The following is a 27,400-nucleotide window of genomic DNA, read 5'->3' on the forward strand; positions in this document are numbered from 1 at the left end:
AAGATTGTTCACACCCTATAATTATAAATGTAAACTTTCATATGATGACTACAGAATTATTATAAGCCATGCTTTTTGTGGATTAATTTTTTTAAATATGCATGAACAATTCATAAAGGTGTCTATTCATGCCACCTATAGAGTATTATTACCTATGAATGTACCTATAAGGAAGAGTCAACGAAAGAACCATTCTTCATCTTTCCACGTACAGAATACAGTTTCTTCATTTCTATTGCAAAAATAAATTAAACACCCACAGATCAAATGTTAAATAAATTAACTCCTTTTTTTTTCTTTTCTTGATATTTTAATTGCTAAATTTTCAAATGGGATTCATAATATCGGTTCTATGCAAATCATTCAAATAAGTGTTGTTTTCACTTGCGTCGAACCGAGTTGTTTTTGATTATAATTGCAAATAATATGACTTGGCGATATGTTAAAAAAGAAACTGAGAAATAATATTTAACAATTAGAAGAATGTTTAGGAGGAGGACTTTATTCATAAAGAAGCCCACACAAATCTCACTCCCTATCTAGCAAGGACATAGACAGAGGTCACTCTGATGTCGACCCTAAATTTTACTCTGAGTCCAGAATGGAATTACCTTTAAGACACTCTAACATAGAGTCACTCTCCCTCATTCCTTAGTATACGCACTTTAGGATATCCACGTACAAAGTATTAGGAGAAAATGTCATAAAAAATGTGGGAACTATTTTTTTAAAATAAATGTATTATAATAACAGTCTCTAGTACTCTGTTGTCCATTGAAATCTTAACACTTACTAATTCAAAAAATGTATGAAGTATGAGTCTTTGAAAATAATTCATATTTCGGTATAAAAGCATAAACAATTACCTACCAGACAAAACAAATTTGCGCTCTCTAGCTTACGTACAAGTGGAGAAAATGACACTTGAACGGGATCGACGAATTTCCATTCCCGCAATCCAAGGAGTTGTACGTCTCCAGGACCACTGTCTACCTCTTCAACAAGTCTGAAACGTTGGAGAGGAAGAAGCGATATGTCAAAAAGGCCAAATTGTATCCGCCGGATTTATAGAAAACAGTCCAGGCTAATCCCCTCAAGTCCATGAGGGTCCATGCAAGAGATCTCGGGGTTTCACAAAAGACTGTCCAGATAATTTTTAAAAAAGTGTGTAGAAAGAGTCTTGTGAGGGTGGAGAGACCACTTTTGACACCAGCAATAACACTTTTGACACCCCTACAGCCCTGATGAGAAACCCTTTGACTAAACATTTTGAAAGCATGTCGAGGGAAGGTTTGCAGTGTCCTTCATCCAAACACCGAGGCATTCAAAGCCACTGTCAGCCAGCACTTAGATACCATGACAAAGGAATACATTCACAGTGTGAGGCATGCCTTCTGCCGCTGCCTGGAAGCTATAATTGTCACTAAGGATGGCTACATTAATGATTAAGAAACCTAAGATACACATCTATTTATAATATTAATTTTATTGAAATTCTATTGTTAATTGATAAATTATATCTTGTTGAAGTTTACAATTCAAAGTGATCAGATTTTACTGGACCACCCGGTATATGCCTAAATCAATAATAATAGATTTATAAAAAAAATCTATTTTCAAGTTGGAGCTACAAAAACTCTCAAACTTGTTTGAAGTCAAATTTTTGTACGAATCTATGAATGATCTACTAAATTAAAAAAGGTAAAAAAGAATAATAAAAGTTAATGTCCACTTCTCATCTTATATTTTGGCGATATTTTATTTTTGCTTTGTTATCAATAATTTAGTGGAACTGTGCAGAGATCATGATATTTGTTACCAAACACTGGTGTATGTATGTATCTCTAGTATGTCCCCTTAAAGATGATTAGAAGCATCTCAAAATAAATTAGGAACAGCAATGCCAAAAAAACTCAAAACTTCATTTGATGAGGTTGAGTGATAAAAAATCACTAAGACGACTACTTCCTAAAATGTGATGTTGAGTTGAAAAATAATCGACCAAGTCAAGTCAACTAGTGGTGCCGAAACCATAGTGTCACCATTATATATTTTGCCGCCAATTGGAAATTCAGTCCAGTGTTGTTAATTCGAACCGGCTCAATAATATGTTCGAGTCAACATAATACTAATCCTAATATGTAAAACGTACTATACTGTACATATTTTGAAATCATTATAAAATCATGAAAACCTTTAAAATACTGCAGAGTCATAACCGCCAATAATTTATGATTAGATTTAGATATTTTTGCATTAACAGATATGAATTGCAATTTTGCGACAACTCCTTCGATATATTCAAATGTATGTAGATAGGGGAGACCGGGTCTAGTTTTGACTTTAGGACAGGAAGTTCTAAAAAGTTGAATTTTTGAAGTTGAATTTGATTTTTTTTTTGTGTGTGCAACTTTTGGCACAAATTTCATAACAGAGTAAGGTGTACTTCAGCTTACATATCAATTTATATGTTGGTGCAGCTATTTAAGATGAAGGGAATTTTAAATTTCTCTTAAAATACTTTATGCTAATATATATATATGTTGCCTTAAAAAGAGTGAGGCAACTTGCCTCCCCCCTTTGAGCTTTACCTTTAGTATTTATTGTTGTATCTTTCCAATAAACTGCGTCCCTGCGAATCATAAACAAATTTTCCAATACTCAACTTTATCAAAATTCTTGTAAATCAAAGTAGTAGAACCCTTGGCCTCCACCGATGCTTTGATCCTCGGTCTTGCAGGTCTTCCTGCAAGATGGGATCATGTGATCCCATTCCTTATCCATGACATCCTTTAGGACATTGATATGGGAGATGGCACGGTCCTTCTTCTCGATGGCTCTCAAGAGTATTGCAGTCTAGGCAGGAACCAAGGCAACATTGACACCAATTTTTAATTTTCTCGCCCTTGTGACCAGGGGCAGAGTCTTGATGGAAAATATAATTGCCCATAGGCTTGTTGGCCTAAGCAAAGAAATATCCCAATTTGAAGCTTTTTTCATGAAATTCAAGTCAAAAATGGCTTAAAATGACCATATTTTCCGAAAAAACTCCAAATTTCGTGTATAATTGTTTAAATTTGTGGCAAAATCTCTGTTATTATGTATCCATGTTGTCGACAACCTGCCAAGGGAAAGGTCAATGTCTCCATGACTTCCAGCTACACGTCCACGTCGCTCTTGAAGCTCTTTGGAAACCAATATGGTTGCCCACCACTTGCAATCTAATTCCTATCACGGGACCTTTTGTCGTTCCTCCGCTTTTTAATCCTGGTAATGAGACACTTGGAGAAAGAAACGATGCCTAAGATCTTGCTATAAATCATTAAACGTCAAAATGCGCTGATACACGATTGCTTTACCTCCAACTCAGTTGTCATTGGTCAGATTAAGACATTTGTTTAACAATAATTGTTTGCTTTTATTGATCTATCAGTTGACATCACGGGGGAGAAATCGGTAAGTTATTTAGTAAGTCAATGAAACCTTTCCAAGGTTTCATTCACGATTCGCCCTGACACGTTGAAAATTTTGATGAAATAACGAATGAATAGTAATTACAACAAAAAAGGATCATGAGTCTATTTCAAAAAGAACTATTGACTAGTGGCACCTTACTTATCATCTTAGTTGATACTTGAAGAAAATTAAGAAACTCATTCGATAAAAAAAAGAGAATAGGCAAAGTTCGAGTCTATAATATAAAAACAAAATGGCGGCGAATATCCCATACAACAAAATTTTCAAGAGGCAAAAAATGTTCCCGGTAAAGTTATATAAAACCATATTCAAGTACACTCAAAGCTCATGGGGCCAAAAAAATAATTACTAAGAATCATCTAATAATATTGATATTTTAGTTCCTTGTATCGCCAATCGGTAAATAGCTTTGGTTTTGATTCCTCCTACTAATTTTTCATGTGGAAATAATTAATCATTACTCTTATGTTACTAAATAAATAGATCTTGAAAGAATCGTTCCCAACTCTTCTTGACTTTTTTAGGGGCTGCATCAGATCAATGACATTATGTGCATAGAGAGATATGTATCTTTGCAAATAACATGAGTAACAGTCAAGACATCTTGCGCATGAGAAGTTGCAAAAAGTATTTACATCAAAATTGTATAATTACCTCATCATCAACATTTGGAAAATAGTCAGATAATGTATGATATACACATACATAAATATCTCGTTTACAAGATGGGAAATTGGACACAAAAAGAAAATGCAAAAAAAAATTACCTCCCTACGAAAATTTGACATTTCTTGAAAACCCAAAAATCTACGAGACAATTCATACTGTACATATTTAGTAGAACTTTGGTTGTTGTTTTTTTTTCAAATGACCACAATGACTAGTGATGTAAATCGTGTGTATTTTTTAGCTGGCCCGTTTTTTGTTTTTGTTTTTTGTAACTAATTTGAAGAACTATTTTTTTTCCTCAGCTATTTTCGTTATTATTTTACATCTTAGGAGTAAACTTATTTTCCTACTACATTCAAAAAAGGGGATCTCTGCATATTGTACTTTTTGGGAACAAAAAGAAGACTTTTTTTATTTCCAAAACTCGTAAAATGGGATTAATTATTTTTCAAAGTCTATTTTTTACCATTTTTGCTTTTTTTGTGTGTATGTTTAGGACGATAAAACATTTTATCCATCACAAATTATTTAAATTAATGTATTCCAGACAAGATTCTTACCCTGGTATTTACTTGGTTTTTAATCCGGTCATTTCAATACTGTAAAATTTAAATAATCGGAACTTAACTAATATTTATTCAGCAACACAAACTTAATTAGAAGTTTGTATAATAAGCAAGGTTGTACCCGGTTCAGATTCAGTGCTTATATCGGTCTTCAGTCTATGTTCTTTTTATGCAGGCTCAATTGGGTGAATAGCACTTAAAATAAGAGGCTCGCTAGAAAAATCGGGCCCAGGAAATGGTATTAGATACAAACAAGGCCTTTTACGCAGAGTGCGTATTGCCCCAACCTTCATCAGTGGCCCCGAAATCTAAGGGGGGCTACAGGGGGAGCTCAGGAAGTTGGTTGACTTATTTGGCTAACAAGCAAATGATTTAACACCTTTTTTTCTCGTTTCTTTTTGGGTGGAAGGTTGCGTTCAGAATAATTCCAAAAACCGAGTAATGCAGGGACCCCCTGTATATTCGAAATCTGATTAAACATTCGTGTGTGCTCATAAAGACGGAGAGTACCCTGTAGGATTGGTTGCAGAGTTATAATTGTAAGTACTTGTTGGACCCAGAGTAGAAATGTGGATCTACATTAAAGTAATTCTTGCCAATGTATAAAATTTACTGAGTGTTTTCACACTTTAGGTAATTTTAGTTTCAATTTTTGCTTTTTACAAGAAAATTGAATATTTGAAATAAAATTTTGGACTTTTTTTTTTGTGAATAGCTCTGACTTCTAAAAAAAATTTTAGCAAAACATTTGAAATTTTTAATGTTCAAATTACTTTCACATATTGCTAATCTTTATGCGAATGTTTTATTGAAGATTTAAGCTCGTTTATTTATTTTTTTTAGTTCATCGTCCAATTGAGGTTATTTCCAAATTATTTATTTTAAATACTAATGATTGTGACATATTTTATAATAGTTTTTTTTTAAATTTTCGTTTGTCTATATGCTTTAACGAATCATTTTTCGAGTATATTGTGTTATATTCTAATGACATTGTAAATGTTTAAATGCATGCCAATAAAGGCCAAAAAAAATATAAAAAAAATAATGAAATTAATTCTAAAAAGAGTTTAAAGTCCAACCCCCCCCCTAAAAAAATATAATTCTGCGGACACTCCTGAACTAGTTCTAAGCCCCACCACTTTCTTATCCTTTATAATTGACAGTTTTAACTCCGCAGGTCAGGGGCCACGGAATATTTTTATGCTATAAACCTTCCTCCAATATTTATGTTATTTCTTTATTACAAACTCAAGACCAATTTTAGAAACTCAAAGTAAAATATGATTTTCATCGTCTTACTTGAAGTCGACACGACTTCAAACATCGAAACCTCGAACTCGAGAATTTTAACTCGAATCCTATTCAACCTATTTCAATTTGAAATTTCCCTTTTCTATGCAATATAAAAAGGTATCACAATTGAACACTAATCATCAATACATTTCTGCTTCAAAAATAAAAAAATCTAATCAACGTTGAAGCTTAACTACACATTTTAGAACCAAATAGCCTTTTGTTAATTAATCCTATTAATCTACACTTCAAATAAGATCCTTTGCCATAAAACCAATCTGCAATGTGAGGCTGCGTTCTTCCTTTTCAAACAAAAACCTTAAGAAATGGTGGGTTTTCAACCTTTAAATTGTATTTTCTCGAGATTGAAAATCATATATTCAATTTATATATCAATATATCAATTTGTTATAAAATTTCATGATTTTTTTAATTTTTTTTTGTGGATTATTAATTTTTTGATGTTCAAAATTTGGTTATGACCTATAACAAGGGTAAAAATACTCATAAAACTCAAATGGAAAATTCTTGATAAAAAGATTTGATTTAAAAAAAAACCTATTAATAGATTCCTTATCAACTTGTCAAGTACTAGTAGAATTAAATATGAAATTTAATAGCTTTTTGTGAACTTTGTTTACATGTGTTATTTGGGGTTCCGAGTAACATACTCGGGTGGTTCATTGATATCTGAACACTTACTAATACAATAATTAATTAAGGTTGAGTGATTGAAATTAACTCATATTTCAATATATTAAAGCATCAACAATTGGTTACAAAACAAAACAACCCAGGTCAATCCCCTCAAGTCCATGAGGTCCCATGCAAGAGATCTTGGATTTTCACACCAGACTGTACAGAGCGTAATCAAAAAGTGGGTAGAAAGAGCCTTGTGACGGTAGAGAGGCCACTTTTGAGACCAAAAATGAATTAAACCCATCTCTTCCGTTGCAAAACACTTTGAAATGAGTCGTTTGAGTTATTTTGGCCCCTATATCCCTGATGCCTACCCCCCTCCTCCGACAACAACTTTTGAGTGCATATCGAGGGGAAGGCCACTGTTATACAGTGCTGGGACGCCATAACAGAGGACTACAACCGCAGCAGTTCGTAGTCCCTCCTCCACCGCCTGGAAGTCATAATTACCGCTGAGCGCGGCTACATTAATGATTAAGAGAGCTCAGACACACATCTATTTATAGTATTAATTAGGTTAAAAATATATTGTTAATTATTGAATTATATCTTGTTGAAGTTCAAAGTGTTCAGATTTGAATGAATCACACAGTATGAAAAAAGAAAAACCGTTTTTGTCATTTAATATCATGCATTTTTTGGAAATAAAGATTGAATGATTATTTGTTATGCAGTGCTTATTTGTACCTATTCATTTCACACCTATAAAAGCAACTAAAATTTACATATTATTATTCATCTCCCAACTCATTATTACTACACACTAAGGGATGTACCCGGCATTACTCAGAGTTATTTGTTAAACTATAACAAAAGTTGTTTAAACACATTCATCATGTAGTCAAATTGATCCACATTATACAGTCATTTACAAAAGTTTAAGATCACCCATGATATTTTCTTATTTTTAGGAGAAAAGGAATGTATTTTAGAAATTTCTTTTTAAGTTGAATTCTTTACTCAATCGACGTGAAATAGTGCAGACATTTATTTTGCACGCTTTTTGAATCAAATTAGACAGATTTTTTTAATTTTTTTTCCAGGAACTAGTGAAAGATCTTGAAACAGTCAACCTCATTATAGCGTTATCTCTCATAGATTGCCTAGGGTGCCCTGTTTTCTTTTTTGTCCGTATAAATCCCGAATTTTGCAGCCAAAATTCACTGTGAATAAAATTACCGGTCACATGAACCAAAACATATAGAGAACAAGAAAATAATTTCTTCCGAGCGCATTGCTCATTGAGCTACGTCACTCATAATATTTTTAATTAATATGACACGTGGAGCTTTAGCTACACACGTACGTATCTACATTATTATTTTTTAAATCAAACAGTCACGTGGTTCTAAGATATTAATCGCACACTCAAAAATAAGTCCACACCAGACAAACACACATTGCTTTATTAATATAGATGTATAATTATTTTTATTAAGGCAAAAGGTAAAATAAACAATTATATTTTGCAGAATCAATTATTGTAAATTATGTCATAAATGTAAGAGTGCAGATTTAATTACCTGGTAGCAAAGTCATGGCCTCCTCACTTGCCGAATCACGCCCTCCGCCACTTGCTTCTAGTATAATCAGTCCGACAATACTTATTAAGAGATTCGGAAGGATTTGAGCATAGATCAGGGATGAGCCATAGTTCATCCAGCACCTTGATTTTTAATTTACCAAAGTAAAAAAAAAAACACAAAAATATATTTTATAATTAGAAGTGGAAATAAAAATTTATATTCGGTGCACCTAAAATGATTATAACAAAATATCAGTTGGCAATATTAGAATAGAGTCAGAATGTAGTTAATTTATTTTCATATTTACGGTTCCTGTCATATCATTGCTCAACTTACAACCAATTAAAACAAAGTGGTAAAACCAGAACGAAGTGATTAGTATTCTGGCGATGAAAATCGGGTGTATTTTGGGCACACTAAAATAACAAAACCGTAACTCTGACAATTTGAAGAATGTTTTAGAGGAGAGTCGCTTAGGTGTCATGACGTTTGATTAGATCAGCTAAAATCACCTCTGACAAGGGGAGAGGGACATAAGGAAATAAACAAGGATATTGGCAAGAAGTGTACTCCGATATCGCTCCTCAATTCTACTCTGAACCAAACAAGGACTTGCAATTACACCTCTGCAACAAATCCTCAGGGTTACGATCCGTCTTTTATGAGTACGCGCATATGCTCAATCAGGCTTAAATATTATTGTATGAAGGCGGAAATAATTTTCACTACTCAGGGATTAAATAATATGGACAACAGCTGAGGAATGGAAAATTCATTCTTTAGAGTACCAATTCAAAGAAAAAAAAAATAAGGGGCGAGATAAAATGTATAGACAATTTACATCACAAATTTTGTACAAAAGTCAGCAAGTTTTTAGTCAGCAAGGGGCAGTGAACATTAGTCCATGACTAAAGCTGGTCTAATTGGTCAATTCCATTACTGTTTTGAGATTAGAAAAGGAAAACAGTTGGTAGAATTTCCTTTTTTTTTTTTATATTTTTTTATTCTTTCTCAAATTATTGTTGTGCTAACATCTCCTCAAAGAACCTATTGTTCGCCAAGTACCTTTGAGTTTGTACAATAAAATTAGGGAAATGCCTAAAAAAAGAATTCCTTAATCCTGGATTGAAATTAACGGGAGCCATGAAATTTGGAGTTACCTACAGGATGACAACAAAATATTTTGTCGGATATGCCGATGTAAGTACTCTTTCAGCCCCCATCCAGAGTCAAACGACAATTAATGTCCTCGTCCCACATCAAGAATATGAATGGATAATAACATCATTTGACTCATGATGATTCTGACAACTTTAACACCGACCTCTTAAAGATACAAGTTCCCTGTAATATACCTTTTTTCACCATGGAGAACCCCATTTTCTCAAAGTTTATGAAGAAATATGGAAATAGAACTGTCCCTATTAGAAGGACTCTACATAGATTAATGTAGGTTGTCAGCAAGGATGTAATCTCCAAAATAAAAGGGAAAATTGGAGATAAGGATATTTTCATAGCTATTGATGAGACGAAAGACAACCAGAAACGATCAATGACAGCCATATTGATGGGTCCTTTGGAAGGCCGTTACTTGGGTAGTCCTTATCTAATCAACATGATAGATATTAAAGTTGCTAATGCCGTTAATGTTTCAAATTTTGTCGCTCAGAGTATTCAACTAACTCTTGGTTTGGACTTTGATGAATATTAATTAAAAGTTATCATCACGGATGGAGCGTTCTACTATAAAAGAGTGGGCGAAGACCTCAAAAGAAGCTACCCCCAAATTGAAACAAATTATTTGTGTAGCTCATGTACTCCATAACGTGGTTGAACTTGCACGTAAAGAACTCCCAAAGACAAACGAGCTCATTTCAGAAATAAAAATAATGTTTTTGAATGCCAGGGTAAGAAAACGGACTCTATTGCTTCTTAACAAATTCCCTTACCTCCAGCACTATCATCACACGCTAGGGAACTTGATTGAAAGCAATTGATTACTATTTCTATAACTTCGAGGGAATATTTGAACAACCTTAATGAACAAACACCAAAGGTCGTTAAAGCTAAGGAGATTATAAATGATGAGTTTATTTATGAAGAATTGTCAATAATTAATTATAATCTCAACCCAATTACCGAGGCCATTACTGCGTTAGAAGGAAGACTCCCTTTATTTGTTAGCTTGACTATTGTTGAACATTTATCCGTCGATATCAAGGTAGAGCCATTAAAAAAAAATTAAATACATATATAGATGAAAATCCAGCGTACAACGATTTGCGAGACCTAGCAAATTCTGAGGAAACAATTTAGAGAAACACACCCCTATTGTAAATTGTGACTTTGAGAGGATTTTCAAGATATTGAGAGCCATTCATACAAAAATAAGATCCTGTTTATGAGTAAAAAGTGTGAGGAACAAGCTAATTATAAAATGGAATATTGAAATATTAGATTCGTAAGAGTAAGTATTTATCAAATAACTTTTTAAAAATAAATTACAATTATTCCTAAATAAAGTAATATGGTCAGTAAGCTAAGTGTTCATAATTTCGAGATAAGGTATTAGAGAACTACAATAATATGTTCAAGAACAAGAGCATGAATGGTCTGAAATGGAGTTTTTATTTTAAATGTCGTGCAAATAGTTTGTCTAACATCAGTTTCTTCGTGTAAAGACTAGGGTAAGTTATTATTGATGTATTTAAATATTCAAAAATGAAATAAACAAATACTCATAATGTTCATAATCTCCGTAATAAGTTGTGAGAGAACTAGAATAATATGGCCAAGAACAACAGCATGAATGGTGTCAATGGGAGTCTGAGCTTCAAATGGTCTGCAAATAGTTTGTCTAATATCAGTTTCTTCGGGGTAAGAATAGGGTATGCTCCATAGATTCCAACATGTTGAAGTACAATTTATTTATGATAAGTATAAGTCGTTTTAAATATTGAATACACTAATGATCTTTCTAATGTAGAAGGTTCACCTATCTAAAGCAGTAATTCATTTTCTCCCCAAAATCATACGACATGCAGCTGATATTAAAAAGTGTCTCAATTCAGTAATACTAGGTCTTGCTCCTGCCTTCCCCTCGCTCTCTTACACAAATCCCATAAATCACATACGATAAGTCAACCTAGTCACTTTAGGTATTCTGTATTATTCAAAGATATTATGGAACAATAGTGTCTGTAGTGATATTAACAAGTGTCTTAATTCAGGTATACCATACGTCCAGCCTTCTCCTCGCACGCTCAACCAAGTCCCACCTCTAATCATGCACTAAGAGAACCCTCAAGTAAAACTCGTCACTCTACGTATTATGTATGATTCAAACATATTAGTGAGATATTATTTAACTGTAGTGTATTTAGTAATCTCTGTCAGCAAATATGACATTTTAACATATCTACTTATGATTTAAAACTCTAGTGTAAGTGAGTTAAGGAGGTTGAAACCAGGATCAGGCATGTACTACAACATATATGCATGTATAATTTAACCAATAAACAATTTACTTACCTAAACTTTGCATATTATAATCACACTTTCAAAATAAAGAGGTTCTCTGATTTCAAATGATATTTAATTAATTTTCTTTTCATAAATAAAAAACATTTTTAATGACAGAGCCTCTTTACTTTGAGAGAGAGAATTTTTAAAGTTGAAAGATTATAGTATACAAAGTTCTTAGAAATAAATTGCCTCTACACGCATGATAAATGTGGTGACTAGTGTTGTGTCGGTCTTTAATTAGACCATGGTCCAGTCCAGTCCGATTTCATCCAGTCCAATGACTCTTGTCGGTCCTTAAGGGAGGTCAAATTTGTCCCATGTGACGTCGTTAAGGATAATTTTCCTTTTTTAAATTATTTTGTTATATAATAGAATAAATTATTTAACTAAGTAAAAATAATATACCGGGTGGTCCAGATAAATGGGGAAAAATTTTAAAGGCTTAAAACGAACGAACTGGATGGGGTACAACCATAATTTTTTTTTTATTTGAAGGCTACATTTAATAATATTCATTTATTTATAATGGAATTACCCTTTCTTGATGACCTCAGCCACACGGCACCGGAAGCTTTAGCAGCCCTGGGCAATGCATTTTTGTTATTATATTGGTTTTGTACATATAATTTACATTTTCTGGGCGAATGGACTAGACCAAGGAAGAAATTACACCTTCTTAGAAGACAGTGGACGAGCCACAAGTCCAAAAAAAATTAAAAATGCTATAAAATCTCTGCACTTTTGGAGCCTGGATCATACGATTTCTTTCTCAGGCAGAGGATCCAGTATGATCCCTGTACCAAGTATCGTTGCTCTGTGGAGTCCCAAGAATTCCATATCCGTACAATGGTAAAGTTGGATCCAAATGAGGTCACCCAATCAGCTAAAGCTTCCGTTGCCGTGTGGCCGAGATTATTAAGAGAGGTGGATCTAATTATAAATAACTGACTGTCATTAAATGTAGCATTCAAACACTAAAAAATTATAGTTCTATCCCTTATAGTTCGTTCCTTATAAGTCTTCAAAGATTCCAAATTTATCTGGACCACCCTGGATGTTAGTATTATATTGCATTAATTTAAATACTTATATATATGTGTGTGCAATGCTCTTAATACATATCTTGTATATGTATCCTATTTGGCTTAATAAATCACTGAACTGACAGTCCTAAGGATCGATATTTCCTGTCAGTAAGACTGAACTATACTGGACCGACACAACACTAGTGGTAAATCAACTTTCTGCAGAGAGTCAACTGAATTTTTTTTTTATTATTAAGGCACACCAGTATTCACTCTTATTTTTACAGCTGAAATGATATAAATAAGTTTTGAAAAAACTTACGTCAGATCACCAAAGTAGTCCTCATATTCAAAACAAATCGATGTTATGACAATCCCACCGCTAAGAGACCATCCCAATACAAAATTTGTCACCTTGGAGAATATCCCATATTGAAGAACTATATTACAAATAAGTCCATAGATGTGAATGGCTTCGAGAGTTAAAAATGAAAAAACTCCTGTCCAAAGAAAATGAGCAAGAATACTCAAGACTCGGCATATGTCCTTTTGGGATTTTTTGGTTTGTTTAGTTTTTTAAAAGTAAAGAATGAAAAATAAGCTTGTTAATTTATGCAAATGGAGATTAAATAAAATCCATAATATTAAAACTAGTGTTGGACGATTTGAGTTATAAATAAGGATCGAGTTCAAGGTAGTGAATGTAACAAATATTATAATTACAATTAATCCGGTTTCTCCGTTTCTTTGTTCCATTACGGAATGATGGCTTTGCCTTAATAGTTTCCTTAATTATTTATATTTCCAGTTGACTCGGAGAGGGTAAATCCCTCCTCGGAGTCAGTTTCTGCTTCCTTACAGATGTTCTGTACGTCAAAATCTTATAGTTCGAAAAAAAGTTTCAGTGATGGGTGAATTGTTTTATTTTCACGTCACGTTTGTCATTCTTAATAATCATGAATAAGAAAACATCAGTACAAAGTCCAATTTTGAGGAAATTATACCACACAGTAATATTGCTGTGATTCTTCTTTTATTGTTTAATTAAATAATTATTTCACTAATTTTACATTGGTTTAATCCAGGGGTGTCCAGAGAGGGTGAGTTGGAGGGGCTGTGCCCCCTTAAAACAAATTAAATAATTTTGCTTTTTATTGGATTTATTTTTGGTCAGGATAAAAAAAAAATTCATCCCAAGAAGGGGGTAAAAAATTTTTATTCGGGCAAATTATCCAACAAAGCAAAAAATTTAAAAATTTTAGCTCCATTTTCGCGTAAAATTTTTTCATCCTGGCCCAAAAAAAATCCAATAAAAAGCTAAATTCATTAATTTGTTTTAATGGCAGGCCCAAAAAAGTTTTTGAAATTGTAATTTCGTATCAATGGAAGAACTAATCTTGGAGCTGACGGAGATTTAATTCACAGAGGAGGAGCAAAGATGCACCTTAGTTATGTATGTAATTAATAATCATAGAAAAATCAGCGTCCATGACCTGTGTAACACCATTGTACGGACATATTTTAAATAGATGTTAAACAATTTAATAAAATCCCAGTTCATTAACGAATGGATAAGTAATATTTTGAGGAAGTTTTCACATAATTCTCGACTTAAACATTAAACTCTTTTTTTTCTTCTTTTTTTGAGTTCGATTAATACTCAAATCCAATCCAACACTAATGATAACCTCTCCTTACCTTCGTGGACCTAAAAATGTTTATAAGAGTCACTGCATTGGCAAGAACAAGTGCAATTTCAATGGTACGATGATAGAGTCCAGCATTCTTTAATTGCTTTGAGTAAATGAATCCAAGAGTACACGAGACAACTAAAACCAAGATGAGAAGTACTCGTCCAACCACGATTACTTTGTAATGAGTAATAAGGGACTCAAATTTGGAGTCCCTTATCTTTGGTGAATTATTTATCGAATCAACTGAAAATGTCATTTAAATACGTAGGTATGTAATTTAGTGATTAGTACAAATTAGTAGAGATGAGTCCGAATAATGTTTGTAGTCGGAATAGGAAGACAAATAATACTTGAATAATTTATAAACGGGTACCCTGGAGATATAATTTAAAAAAACATTCTCTACTTTTTGAAAGAAACTAAGAATGATAGGTTGCGTGAGAATCTTACCATTAATATATGAGATCATACGAGGTATTATTATCTTAATTTATTGGCGGGACTCTATTTTGACCCGCGTATTTGTCATATATCTATTGATGGGTAATTTTTAGTATTGCCTCATTATTATGAGTACTTAGATACAGCTTACAAACAATAGCTGGGCCATGGAAATCTAGGTACCTGGAATAAGGACGAGATTTTTCCTTTTCCCAAATGTATCATTTTTTCTTTTATTATAGTGATGTGCCAGTCCTTATTTATTCAGTCCTGTCCAGTACAGTCTTATAAACGGTCCTTCGGACTCTCAGTATTTCTTCTGATTAAAAAAAAAATGATATACAGGGCTGAAGACAGCCCTACCAAGGGTAAACTAGACAGAACTAATGTCTTCAATCCTAAATAAAGGCTGACACAATATTTATTATATACAATAATATATTAGAGTAAAATAGGTCCAAAATATATTGTGTTTAACATTTTTTTTAAATGTCAAACTACAAATTTGAGGCAAAAAGGCGTATTTTCCACGTTTTTTGTTACAAAATTTAATCCCTACAATTATTTTTGCCAAAAGTCTTAATTTTTAAAACTTTAAATAAGAAACTCAATATTTAGTATGGATATCGTTTAGACTGTTTATTTTCAAAGAATTGCCAATTAAAAATGTATTTAAGTACAATTAATGCACTAAGAACTGTTAGTGTATAAAGTTTTTATGTATACGAAGAAGGATCTATGACTCAAGTGGGGAAAAAAGAAAATAAATACAATTCTTATTCATGTTGTTCATTTGCGGCTCAATAATAATTGAACCGCACAGGAACAAACACTTATCATCACTACTTACTTCACTAACACAAAATAAAATGACTCTGATAGACTTCCATGTATCTAGAATTCCATGTCTGAGTAAAGAAAAGTTTCATAGTTCATTGTGACGTTATCGTTTGGCGGGAAAACTCTTACAAAAATGTTGATAATTACATAATATATACATATATATTAGAAAGTGGGATGGGTGACAGTTTCATAAGAAGGGCGTTATATTTGATGGCAAGATAATTCCCCAAATTTTGATTTGATTTGTCTTTCAAAAAAGGTGGGAAATAAATTCCTCGATAAATACCCGCATCTATCAGAGTCCAAAGTTCACCTATCTGGTTCCAAAAAAATACCCCTAACCCATCTCTAGTGTATGTATTATTAGCTATATTTGTGTACCTCTACAAACTCCATTCCTCATGATCAATCCTAGTTGACACACGCATTCATAAAATGGTCTTTCCTCTGTACTTTTGTCGAGGCAATCCGAGTTCTTAGGGCATAAAGTATGAGCTTCTTTGCATGGACCTAATTAATTGATCATCAGTCAAATATAAATGACTTGAAAAAAATGATATAATTAGAGTTGTAAACAAAATGACCTGCAGCTCTGTAAAAAGGTAATAATAATGTGGAAACCCTGACAATTTTGAATAATGTTTGAAAGGAGATGAACATAACAGTCATGCCACTCAATTTTACTCCGTATCTAGTAAGAGCATAAGACATGAATGACTTTCATATTGATCATCAATTCTACTCTCTGTCCCACAAGGACACAGAGTACACTTAAAAACATGAGATAAAAAACAAAACTTCTTAATTTTGTTTGCAGCTGTCGTTTAGTTATGTAATGAAACCTTGTAATAAAAAATAATGTTAATAAAATCGTCACTTAATGCTTCTGCTTAAAATATTCATCAATTTACTTCCCGTCATTTATGTCCACACACACTATATATTTCGATGTTCTCTCTTCAATAAATAAAGAAATACGATATCATTTTTACAGCTTTGACAAATAAGAAAACACAACTCAGCTCGCAACTATAAAAAGACTCAAGCTCTCCATAGGTCATATTATTTACAACTCTCGATGTAATGGTAATATGTTACTTGGACAATTGGATTTGTTCCAAAAGTTGACTTCTTTCGTCATTTCTTTTCTTTCAGACTTTTGACATGGCTCAATAAGAGCCATTTCTTCATATAGCTCGGGGAAAGGGATTCGAGGCTTCACTTCAGAGATGCAATCATCTCTTCTTCCCGTCCAGGTTGTATAATTGGATGGATCCTCCAAATCTTTTGTGATAATGGGAGATCCTTGAGTGATATTATTCCCATATATAATACAATTTACAATTCGGATATCTTGATGGGATATTTTGATGAGCCAGAGATGACATTTTTTATTCTTTATACATAGGTCAAAACACTGGTTAAATTCTTCTAAAAAAGTTTCTTCCAATGTCAACAGGCTTTCGTCATAGACTTTATTTATTACTCCGCAAAAAGGAGGTGGAACTGAAATAAATATATAAATTAGTAATTTACAAACGACATGTTAGCAATAGGCCACGCTAAAGGACAGTTTTAGGGGATCACTTGCACAATAGCCCGCTCTTTACTGAAGGTCAATGTCTACTCAAATCGAGCCGTGGTAATGTTTAAAGAAGCTACTATATGCCGCCTTAGCGGCAACTCCTTCTTTGGCCGGCACAATGGTGTGTACTCTGAGAAAAAGAAAAACAAAAAGTAAAAAAGATGAGGAAGGAGATAAGAGACAAACAGACAGAGAGAGAGAGAAAGAAACAGAGTTAGCTGTGATCCATATAACGAACAGATAATTGAAGCAGTTTGCCAAAACAAATTCCAGCATGCTTGGTTGAAATTAAAAGTAGGGGCCGTAATTCCTTGCTGAGGACCCTTTGCTGCATATAATTTTCTAAAAATGTAAATAATAGATGTAATGGAAAAATAAATCCATTATTTTTTTTATAGATGGCTGCGGTAATATGTATCTTGCTTTGTATAAGTGCAATTAACTTATGTTTGATGTGGTTGGAAGTATAACAATTCGTACTAAAAAAAAACTTATTAGATAGTTTTGTGATTGTTAAACTCATTTTTGCTTGAGCGTGCGTCAAAGATGGACACCAGTAAAGAGAAAAGTTGTCATATTTCACGCTCTGGAAGGTCAATTGTTGAAAATGTCCATAAAATAATGGAAATCGTCGAGTTTGACCGCCAATTAAGGTCATGTTTTGATGTCCAAGGAGATAAATATTAATGGGAAAATTTAAAACTAAAAAAAAATCTATTAAAAATCATAAATTACTTTTAACTAAACTTATTAAATACACAAAAAAGAAATATTTAGAAAAAGGCTAAACGTAGAAAAAGAATTGACTTTTCTTAAAAAAAAGGTCACTGTTACAATAGAAAAATATATTCTTTTAAAAAATCCGCCATTAAATGAACTATGGAGACCATTTATGAAAAAAAACCAAAACAATACATTTTAGTAAAAAATGCACCTCGAATTTGTTTTCTTTTAAATGTGTAAAGATTATTTGTTTTTAAAATAAAAAGCCTTGCATTTAATTTTCTAGAAAAAAGAAAATATTTTTTTAAAGGAAAAAAAGAAAACGGCCCCACATATTTAACTTTGCCCAAAGTCCCGCTCAAGCTAAAACCGTCACTGACACAGCTCTTAACTAAGGTAAACTTACTTTCATCATGCATACAGTTTCTATTTCCAGTCAAAACAGACATTGATTTTGTACTCTGATCTAATTTTAGATTTGAGTAAAACCCGCATTTTTTAATTTAAAGTCGTAGCTCCAATAGAGACAATCCTTCAGAGAAGCTTGGAAGCAGGCATTGAAACATTCTTTAAGCGAAGCCATGCTACTGGATTGAAGTTCCACGCCGTGATTTTCATATTGAAATAAGCAGGTTGGCCAATAACCCATGTCTGTGTAAATAAATAGTATGAAGTATATATCAAGTTCGGATTTTCGAACATTGTCTCAAGTCCAGCTCGAGTTGGAATAAAGACACGTAGCAAGGACAAAATATTTAGTGAAACTATAATTTTAACAATAGGAAATGACTAAACATAAAATTTACAAAAATCAGCTCAATGGACAACACGCATGGGTTAATTCATTATCTTGAAGTCAATATACGTAGGTTCGATTCACGGTCATTGCTAGGGAAGGAAATAAAAATTATGATTATGTACTTCAAAGAAGATTCAGGTCAGACTGAATAAACATATACAATACTGTTTACTTATACTTAATCAGCTCAACTCTTTATCTGACTTTTTAAAAGGAATATAAAAAATCATTAACATCCGCTGATAGTGTTGATGTACTAATTTCTTTTAATGAACAAATATCTCTACAAATTGTTAAGAAACAAAAATAACCCAAAGAGGGCGCCACTATCTTCGGGTGTGTAAACAAAGGACTAATAAGTATACCAAGCTCATGTCTTCTTCAGTTTTTTTGTCTACATAAATAAGGCAGTCAATCTTTAATCAAATAATGTATATGATTTTTAGCCAGATTGAACAATTGGGCCATAGTTGGCTTTAATCTACATCAGCATATCAAGAACGCTAAAAATGATATTTTTTTTTTTAAATTAACAAAACGCAAATTTGACTAAAGAAAAGATCGGTTGCCAAAAATGTAAACACGATCTTTTAAAATTACACACTCCTTGCTAAACCGGCTTCGTGAAAATATCCCCTATATCTTGGCTGGCTCAAAATGAGAAAACCTATCAAAATGTAATGGTATCTTATGTGAACATATATATTATTTTCGTACCAAGTTTGATCAAATTGATCTGGTGATTAACACACAAAGACAGGCAAAAAATACCCTCCTTTAACTTCGTTGGTAGACAAAATAGGCCACTTTATTTCATTTAGGGATACCTAGGCCTGAAGAGTGTCTGCCCGAAGGGCTACAAGGGAATTTGAAGTTTGGAAAGACATGAGGCAGTCAATTATTCATCAAATACCTAATGAGAGTAGGTAATTCCAGGCCATAGAAACATCAAACAATGCTTTACTACATCATGTTATGAAAGCTAAAAATGAGGACGAGATTATTGGTTTTTCTTTTGCAAAATCAGCAAAGGAGAAAAAATGAAATTCATAAGGAACTACTCAATAAAAATGTATAAAAAATTAGAGATGAAGATAATATATATTTACTTGAATATTACGAGTTTTTACTGTTTGCATTCGATTTTAGTGGATTTTTGTATATAATATTTCAAGGAGAGAGTTCAAATATTTAAATTGTCGACTTTAAAAATTAAATTATAGTTATTTTCGAGTTCGTAGCCTAACACTAGTATTAACTTATAAATACTGTATGTGTAAACGGAATGAACTCATTCTAGGAAAAATAAAATTAGAATTAATCTACAAATAAATGATATAATTAAATGAATGGCAATTAAGTCAATCGTTTCTATGCCATTTCAATGCAAATATTCATTAAAATTACTTATATGTCATTTACGTAATAATTTATTCCATTCGTGATAGAAACACGTGCTACCTGGTCAAACATATGTACATTCTACATTAGTATTGTGTCAGACCGTATGTATTCGATCCAGTTCAGTCTTAGGACCGGTCCAATCAGTTCTTGGGAGTGATCCCAAGGACTTCGGACTCTCAGTATTAGAACTGATAAATAAAATAAAAATTTGATTGACGTCATCAAGGACCAAACTTTATAAGTTTTAGGACTGAACTTGACCGTAGTGAGACTGAACACTGGACTCACGAAACACTATTCCATATAGATTTGTAATACATTATATTATTATCATACAATGTGTTTGAATGTGATAGAGCAGTAGACTCCAACCCTTTTCTAACTGCGGACCGGTCAATGCTTGACAATTTTAATGAGTTCCTTGGGCGGTGCTTGAAAAAATAATAATAGTAATAAACGAGAATCTAATAAGTACTTATATGGAACTATATTTAGATAAGAAAATAATTAGTGATGGGACAATTAATCGGAAGAGGTTGTTTTTTCTGGAATCGGGATCGGTACCGATAAAATAGTGTTTAATTTGATATTCCAATTCTTATTTATTCATGATATTTAACTAGTTATTACTTTTCTAGGTTATGGAAAAAATAGCCCCTTCCAAAATTAAGGAATTTGTGCTTTTTACAAGAAAATTTAAAATATTTGAAATTATATTAAATTTTCAAAAAAAAATGTACTTTGTGTGAATAACTATGTAATTAATCTCCAAAAGATTTAATATTTTAATTTTTCTTTCAAAAAAATTTATATTAGAAATTTAATTTTAATTTTTTTTTCTTTGAGAACAGGAGAGGATTTTTGAAACTATACCCAAAAAAGTTTTATTTTTTGGGAACATCTGTGGATTTTGAAATATTTCCCCAAAAATTTACTTTTTGAGAATACCCATGGGTTTTCGAAATTTTTTTAAATTGATTATTTTTTCAAATTTAATTTTTGAGAATACCCATGGGTTTTCGAAATTTTTTTTAAATTGATTATTTTTTCAAATTTTTTTCCAAAAAAATGTTTCCCTTCAATATAGGCCTGTGAACACCAATGATAGCAAAGTTGTATATTTTTAAATATTAAATAATCAGCAACGACATCGGTATTTTTTACTAGAATTGCATCAAAATCGGCATTGGGATTTATTTTTTTAATCGTCCCATCACAAGAAATAAGAACTTTGTCAAAAATAAACAAGCAGTGTAAAATGGCTGATTTTGTCAGCATAAAAGGTGAACATATATTATTAGTCAACAACTTAAAATATTACATTTGAGAATTGAATTCAGAATGAGTAAATAACGGATTCTTTTTTATTAGACTCGTATGGGTATAAGGGGGGTTCCAAAAGTTGCTCACCTCAACGTGAGGTTAGCAAAGACTCGTAAATAAAAGCTAATCACATCTGTTGACAATTACTAACCAAAGTTTCTGCCATTTTGGACGTACAGTAGTTATGTAACAGTTGTTTGAGTGAAAATGAACAAAATTCAGTATCACTCTGTCATAAAATATTTGTTTTTGAAAGTGTACCCTTTAAATAGATTAAAAAATAGCAGACCTCTAAAGGCATTTTGTGTTAAAATTTGACGCATTTGAGTCAATACAGCTCGGAGAAATTCAGCCAAAGGCAAAAAATGTCTCGTGAGCACTTATTTATCTTACAGAAAACACTCTGAGTACTGTTTGGACGTGTGGGAGAAGTGGGTTGTGTTCCGAGGAGACTAATTCAAAAAATATGTCTTGCTCGGACCACCCTTGTGGGTAACTCATTGTATGGGATTTTAAAAGAAAGAAGAAAAAAAAGACTAGGGGCGTATCAGATTACTTTTTTAGTAAATTTTCATCATTCAAATCACTTAAGAGCTTCTTATGGCATCATTAATTATTAGTACCAATGGATATGTATACTGCATAGCAAAATTCGCAGAAAGAACCCCTTTTAGATACTAACTTGGACTCAAATAAAGCTCCTCCTTAGATTGCAATTTATATCGGAGGGCTCCACAAAGAGACTCACGACGAAGGATATCCTGTCCACATGGATTCTTTGGTCTACTCCACTCTGACCATAACCAGGGCTTAGGCACTAAAAATGAAGAAAAATAATAATTTGTGAGTAAAATATTAAAGTAGTACATTACTTCTACTACATTTAGCACAGATAATAAGGAAAAGAAAATTCAATAGAATCCCCGTAGCTCATTGACAACACGCTCAAGAGAAGTTATTCTCTTGAACTTATTGTGTGTAAGTGCACGCCCCGGTTGTTCCTAGAGAAGGACTTTATGTATTTGTACTTCAAATAAGATTCCGAGGTCAAATGGAGCCAATGTAATACTATAATGTTTACTTATACTCAATCAGTGCAACTCCCTCTGACCAATTAAAGGAACATTTAAAAAAATCTATATATAGATTACCAATAAAAAAAAAAATGGAACAGCAAAAATATACAGTCAGAAAAAATAGGATATCGGTTGGAATTTTTATTATTATTCATGCATTGACTTTAAAAAGATAGAAATGAAGTCTTATCTAAAAAAAATATTTTTATTTTTTTTCATACTTTTGGAATGGCCAACGTGCTCTGGAGAAATTATTCTCTTCTACTCAAAGTACGTAGTTCGCGTCTCAGTCATTCATAGAAAAGGAAATATATTTAATGAATATATGGACTTCACTGATAATTTCTAGGTCAGACAGAGTAATTGTAATACTATAATTTTTACTTATATATGATACATTTATTAAATATTATTAGGCCTACAATTATTTACTTTTAAAATAACAATTTCATATACTATATTGATACTTAAAAAGAACCAAAAACCTTTTTCTTTTCTTAATTAATACATTAATAGTTCAGCATAGAATAATTAAAAACTACTTTGTGGCTATTAGTGTGCCTCCACCTGAGAGGGAGTCCATTATTTTAATCAAGGAGGACACGTAGCTTTGGATTGCGGGTAGAATAATCCCATTTGTGTGCTTTAACGCGTAGAGCATTTCCTGGACCTTGGAAATAATTTTCTCCATTTTGAGACGCTCGTCATATGAAGATGACATGACGACAAGCCAATCCAGCTGGGTGAGTCTCACTTAAAAGTGGCACAAACTATATCCTCGACCATGACATATATAACAGCACTGGGATGACAATGTGTTATATCCAGGAAACCAGGAAGGTACAGGAGGATTCGAAGAACCCTCAAAGGATTATTTCGAAATTGCAGAGGTCACAGAAGGACTCCAGGAAGATCAAGACGCAGAGTTCATCGAGAAGGATATGTGTTAGTGAGGATCTCACATGCACGTCTTACTAGAACTTGACCCCTTCCCCCAATTTTAATCCAATGGATTATTTTGTCCTTGAGGACAACACTAATAGACGTCTACACTCAACTAAAATAAGTATGGTGAACGCAATTAAAAAGTATTTTGCATCCATGCCCAGGGACCTCGTTATCAATGCCTGCTCCCACTTTCAAGGACATGATCGAGGCAGATGGCAATTATATCGAGTAAGTCGCAAGACGCATGACCTACAATGACTTTTTTTTATTTGATATGAAATCGAGCTCTTTATAAGACAAGGGTAGAAACGAATTAATCAATAAACCCCAGCAGTTACCAAGGTGGAAGAGTTAACTAATATAGACACGTGGGTCGGAGCAGCTATAGCTACAGGGAGTCAAGGCCTAAAAGGTAATTGAACCCTTTTACTACAAACTACCAAAAAACAGCTACAACCCCAGACTGAATGAAATCCTTATGCCCCCTATAATTTGGTGCCTCGAGTTAACTATTAAGTAAATTATAAAAATCAAACTCACATCACTTAGTCTATACATCATACAGGTTAGTCCTCCGGTATTAGAATCTATTCAGTTATTGTAGTTACAAAACAATTGGTAGGACCTTAGCCCTAGAACGTCTCACCCCTATATTAACTGAACTATATTTCTCCTGTAAATTAATACAATTAATCTTAAAATAAATAGTCTGACTGAAATCATACCGAAACAGATTAAAAACTTTGTAGTCTTGTCCTTTTGGAAATGGAGCAAAAGTTAGTATAACTTATTACTTCGTTTATTTATTAAAAAGTATAAATTATAAAAATTACACACGACCAATGTTGTGTGGGCCCTTATTTTTTTAGTCCAATCCAGTCTTAGGACCAGTCCTATCGATCATGAGACTGTGGATCATTGGGACCGGTTTTTCAGACCATTGGTCCTTGGAATTTTTCATGAAATTCAGCCAAATAATATATATCAGATACATATTAAGAGTATTGCAGATATCTTAGAAAAAATATATTTTTTATTATAATATAATACGAACATATTATGTTATTACTGCTAAAAGGGAATTTAAAAAAAGGAAAAACACCATCAATGACGTCACGGGGGATCGGTTTTACCTTCTTTAAGGAACAACAAGTAGGACTGGATAGGATTGGACTCAACTGCAGTCCTAAATCAGAACCAACAGAACACTATCCATGACACCTAAAGTGAGTTGAGTGTGATAAGAAAATACCGATGGGATTTTTATGTTGACATGTTTCCCTTTTGCTGTATGCAACTTTTTCTTCCGTTTGCAAATACAATACGTTTCTTTGATGGTGTTGCGTCCATCCTTATTTATGAGTGAAGACTCTAGTCCCGTCCAGTTCTGCCTCGGTCCGGTCCAGTTTAGTGCTCCATATCAGTCCTAAAACTTATAAAGTTCGGTCCTTTATAAAGTCACTAAACTCTATTTCTTCTTTTTTGAATCAGTTCTCGTACTGACGGTCTTAAGGACCGGTCCTAAGACCATTACTTTGTACAAATATTGCTCAAATGCATCCCTCTTGCTGTATTGCTTTGCAGGTACTTCGGAGTAACAACTGGAACAAGTTACTTGCAAAGAAAATATCTCCGTAGGGAAGATTATAATACATTAATTAATGTAATAAAAATAATAAATGATTAATCTGTAAAAATTATGTAAATGCATAATTGATCTCATATTTGAATATGTAATTAATTATAATCTGTTTTATGTGTTTGTGTTAGTGCTGTTGGCTCGAGTATATCTCAAACTGCAAATAGAAATCTTGACTTAACTAAATTCGAATATTTACTGAAAATGACGGCTCCAACTCGTGCTCATAAAATTTTTTATTCAAAGAACTGGACCTAATTCGAACCTGAATGATCCCAGAGAATCTAAATAGCCAGTTGTTTGGAAGTTCGAATACAAGTTCGAATTGAATTAATATTTAATTACTAGAATTCGATAGATTTAACCAGCGTCCTCAAAATCGTTGGAGTTGGAAATTTTTGGTCCGAATCGGGTACGTAGAATTTTATAAAGTTGAATTCGGAATCGTACAATTTTCCATAGTTGGATTCGGAAGTGAATACTTAAAAATAGTCGGAGTCGGAAGGTCTAAAGAAATGTTCAAAAAGAAGAGCGGATTCCAACTACTATTTAAATAGATTCCAGAAAGGTGCAATGATATATAAAGCAACAAAAGGTGCATAATGATCCTCCTTCTATCTTCGAATTATAGTCCATATTGGTTGATTGGGCAAACCCGGATTTGACAATAATTTCATATAGTTGGTGTTGGAGTTACCAAAAAAACCTCTGACACCACAAACCTGACATTAATTCGAATCCAACATGATCTGCAGTTTGTAATATGCATATTGAATACAAGCATCAAAGAAAGAATTTATTTACATAGTATACCCTTGTTCCAGGGATATGTCGTTTAAAAGGAACATATCTTTTTAAAGAAATAGACTAATGAGTCATTAAAATGAACTATTTAGCTCGAACTTTGACGTTTAACTCAAACATCAGAAAATGGTGGAGAATGCACTTTTCATTCTCTATAAAACTCGATTTAAAATAATGAAGACAAACTGAAGGTATTAGCCATATTTGTATGGCCTAGTGTTCTTCGGTTAACCGTACCGTTTAGTGGTACGGGGTACTGACGCTTTTGAAAGGGTAATATCCTAAATTGGTACTAGAACCAGTGTATACAGCACCATAACGTCATAAAATATTCACCCATCGAAAACGTAAACCCTCCAATTTCTAATTTTCTCCAATTTTCCCGCTCAAAAAAAAAATCCTTTGTAATATAAGCAAGAAATGAAACTGGGGTGCATTGTGTAAGGTTGCCCTCACGTTATACATCTCTTTTTATCTCGAAATCGGGACAGCGACAGTGGACATTTGAAATGTAACCTGTACAATCTTTTAATAATCAGGAAATAGCTTCGCAAAGTGAATAATATATTATTTGAGTAGGAGGAGAGGAACTCGAATTTTTCGAGATATTCCGACAATTAGCACTTCAGAGGTTCATGAAAGTAAATGGAAGCTCTCATTATGTAGAGGATACATTTGCATAAAAAAAAAATAGTATGCTTAAAGGTTAAGCGTACAATTAAAAAGAGTTTATTTACAGTTTTATTTTTTGTAAATGTTTTTTGGTTTTATGTTTGTTACATCGTTCCAAATGGGAGTAAAATAGTGAAAATTCGATATATTGTTCACTATCATTACGATCAAGATAAAAAGGCAGAGCAGGCGACCAAAAAAAATTGTGATGTTTATGGACCCAATGCAATATCGAACGCAAAAGCAAAGCGGGGGTTCCAAAGATTCCGTTCTAGTAATAACGACGTCAAAAATGTTGGTAAAATAATGTGAACACTTATTCTATTGCTAGGAGCTGAAGATTATCCAGAAAACCCTTTGGAACCATGTAAATCGGATAATCCTATCAATGTTTATTTTATTGTCAAAATAAAGCCAAAAGACGCTCAGAACTTTTTACTTCACCTATTAGTTATCTGATTAAAAAATAAATGAACAATCACAACAATATCTCTGTTGGGTATAATTTATTCAAATTTGAACGTTGTTATCATATTTTGTTACTCATATTTATTTAAATAAGAAACGTGACGTGAAAGTAAATAAAAACACACCCATTTGTACATGTAAAACGGCCTTACCTCTCTAACATAAATATATTATTCACTCTATTTTGTTGTCACCTGT

General features: G+C 32.8%; 1 protein-coding gene across 1 annotated transcript in view; it reads right to left on the minus strand.

The window, feature by feature from the left end:
• LOC121125525 (uncharacterized) overlaps nt 1-27,400 on the minus strand; it is a 106,800-nt gene that overhangs the window by 24,211 nt on the left and 55,189 nt on the right. Inside the window, exons 4-9 of the mRNA XM_071891340.1 lie at nt 22,278-22,412; nt 16,860-17,267; nt 16,143-16,271; nt 14,482-14,720; nt 13,106-13,329; nt 8,231-8,373 (exon numbers count right to left, since the gene is read on the minus strand). Coding sequence (XP_071747441.1) covers nt 8,231-8,373; nt 13,106-13,329; nt 14,482-14,720; nt 16,143-16,271; nt 16,860-17,267; nt 22,278-22,412 — 1,278 coding nt within the window. The remainder of the gene's footprint in view (nt 1-8,230; nt 8,374-13,105; nt 13,330-14,481; nt 14,721-16,142; nt 16,272-16,859; nt 17,268-22,277; nt 22,413-27,400) is intronic.

The sequence above is a fragment of the Lepeophtheirus salmonis genome, chromosome 10, assembly GCF_016086655.4.
Source record: "Lepeophtheirus salmonis chromosome 10, UVic_Lsal_1.4, whole genome shotgun sequence".
In the NCBI taxonomy this organism is placed as follows: Eukaryota; Metazoa; Arthropoda; class Copepoda; order Siphonostomatoida; family Caligidae; genus Lepeophtheirus; species Lepeophtheirus salmonis.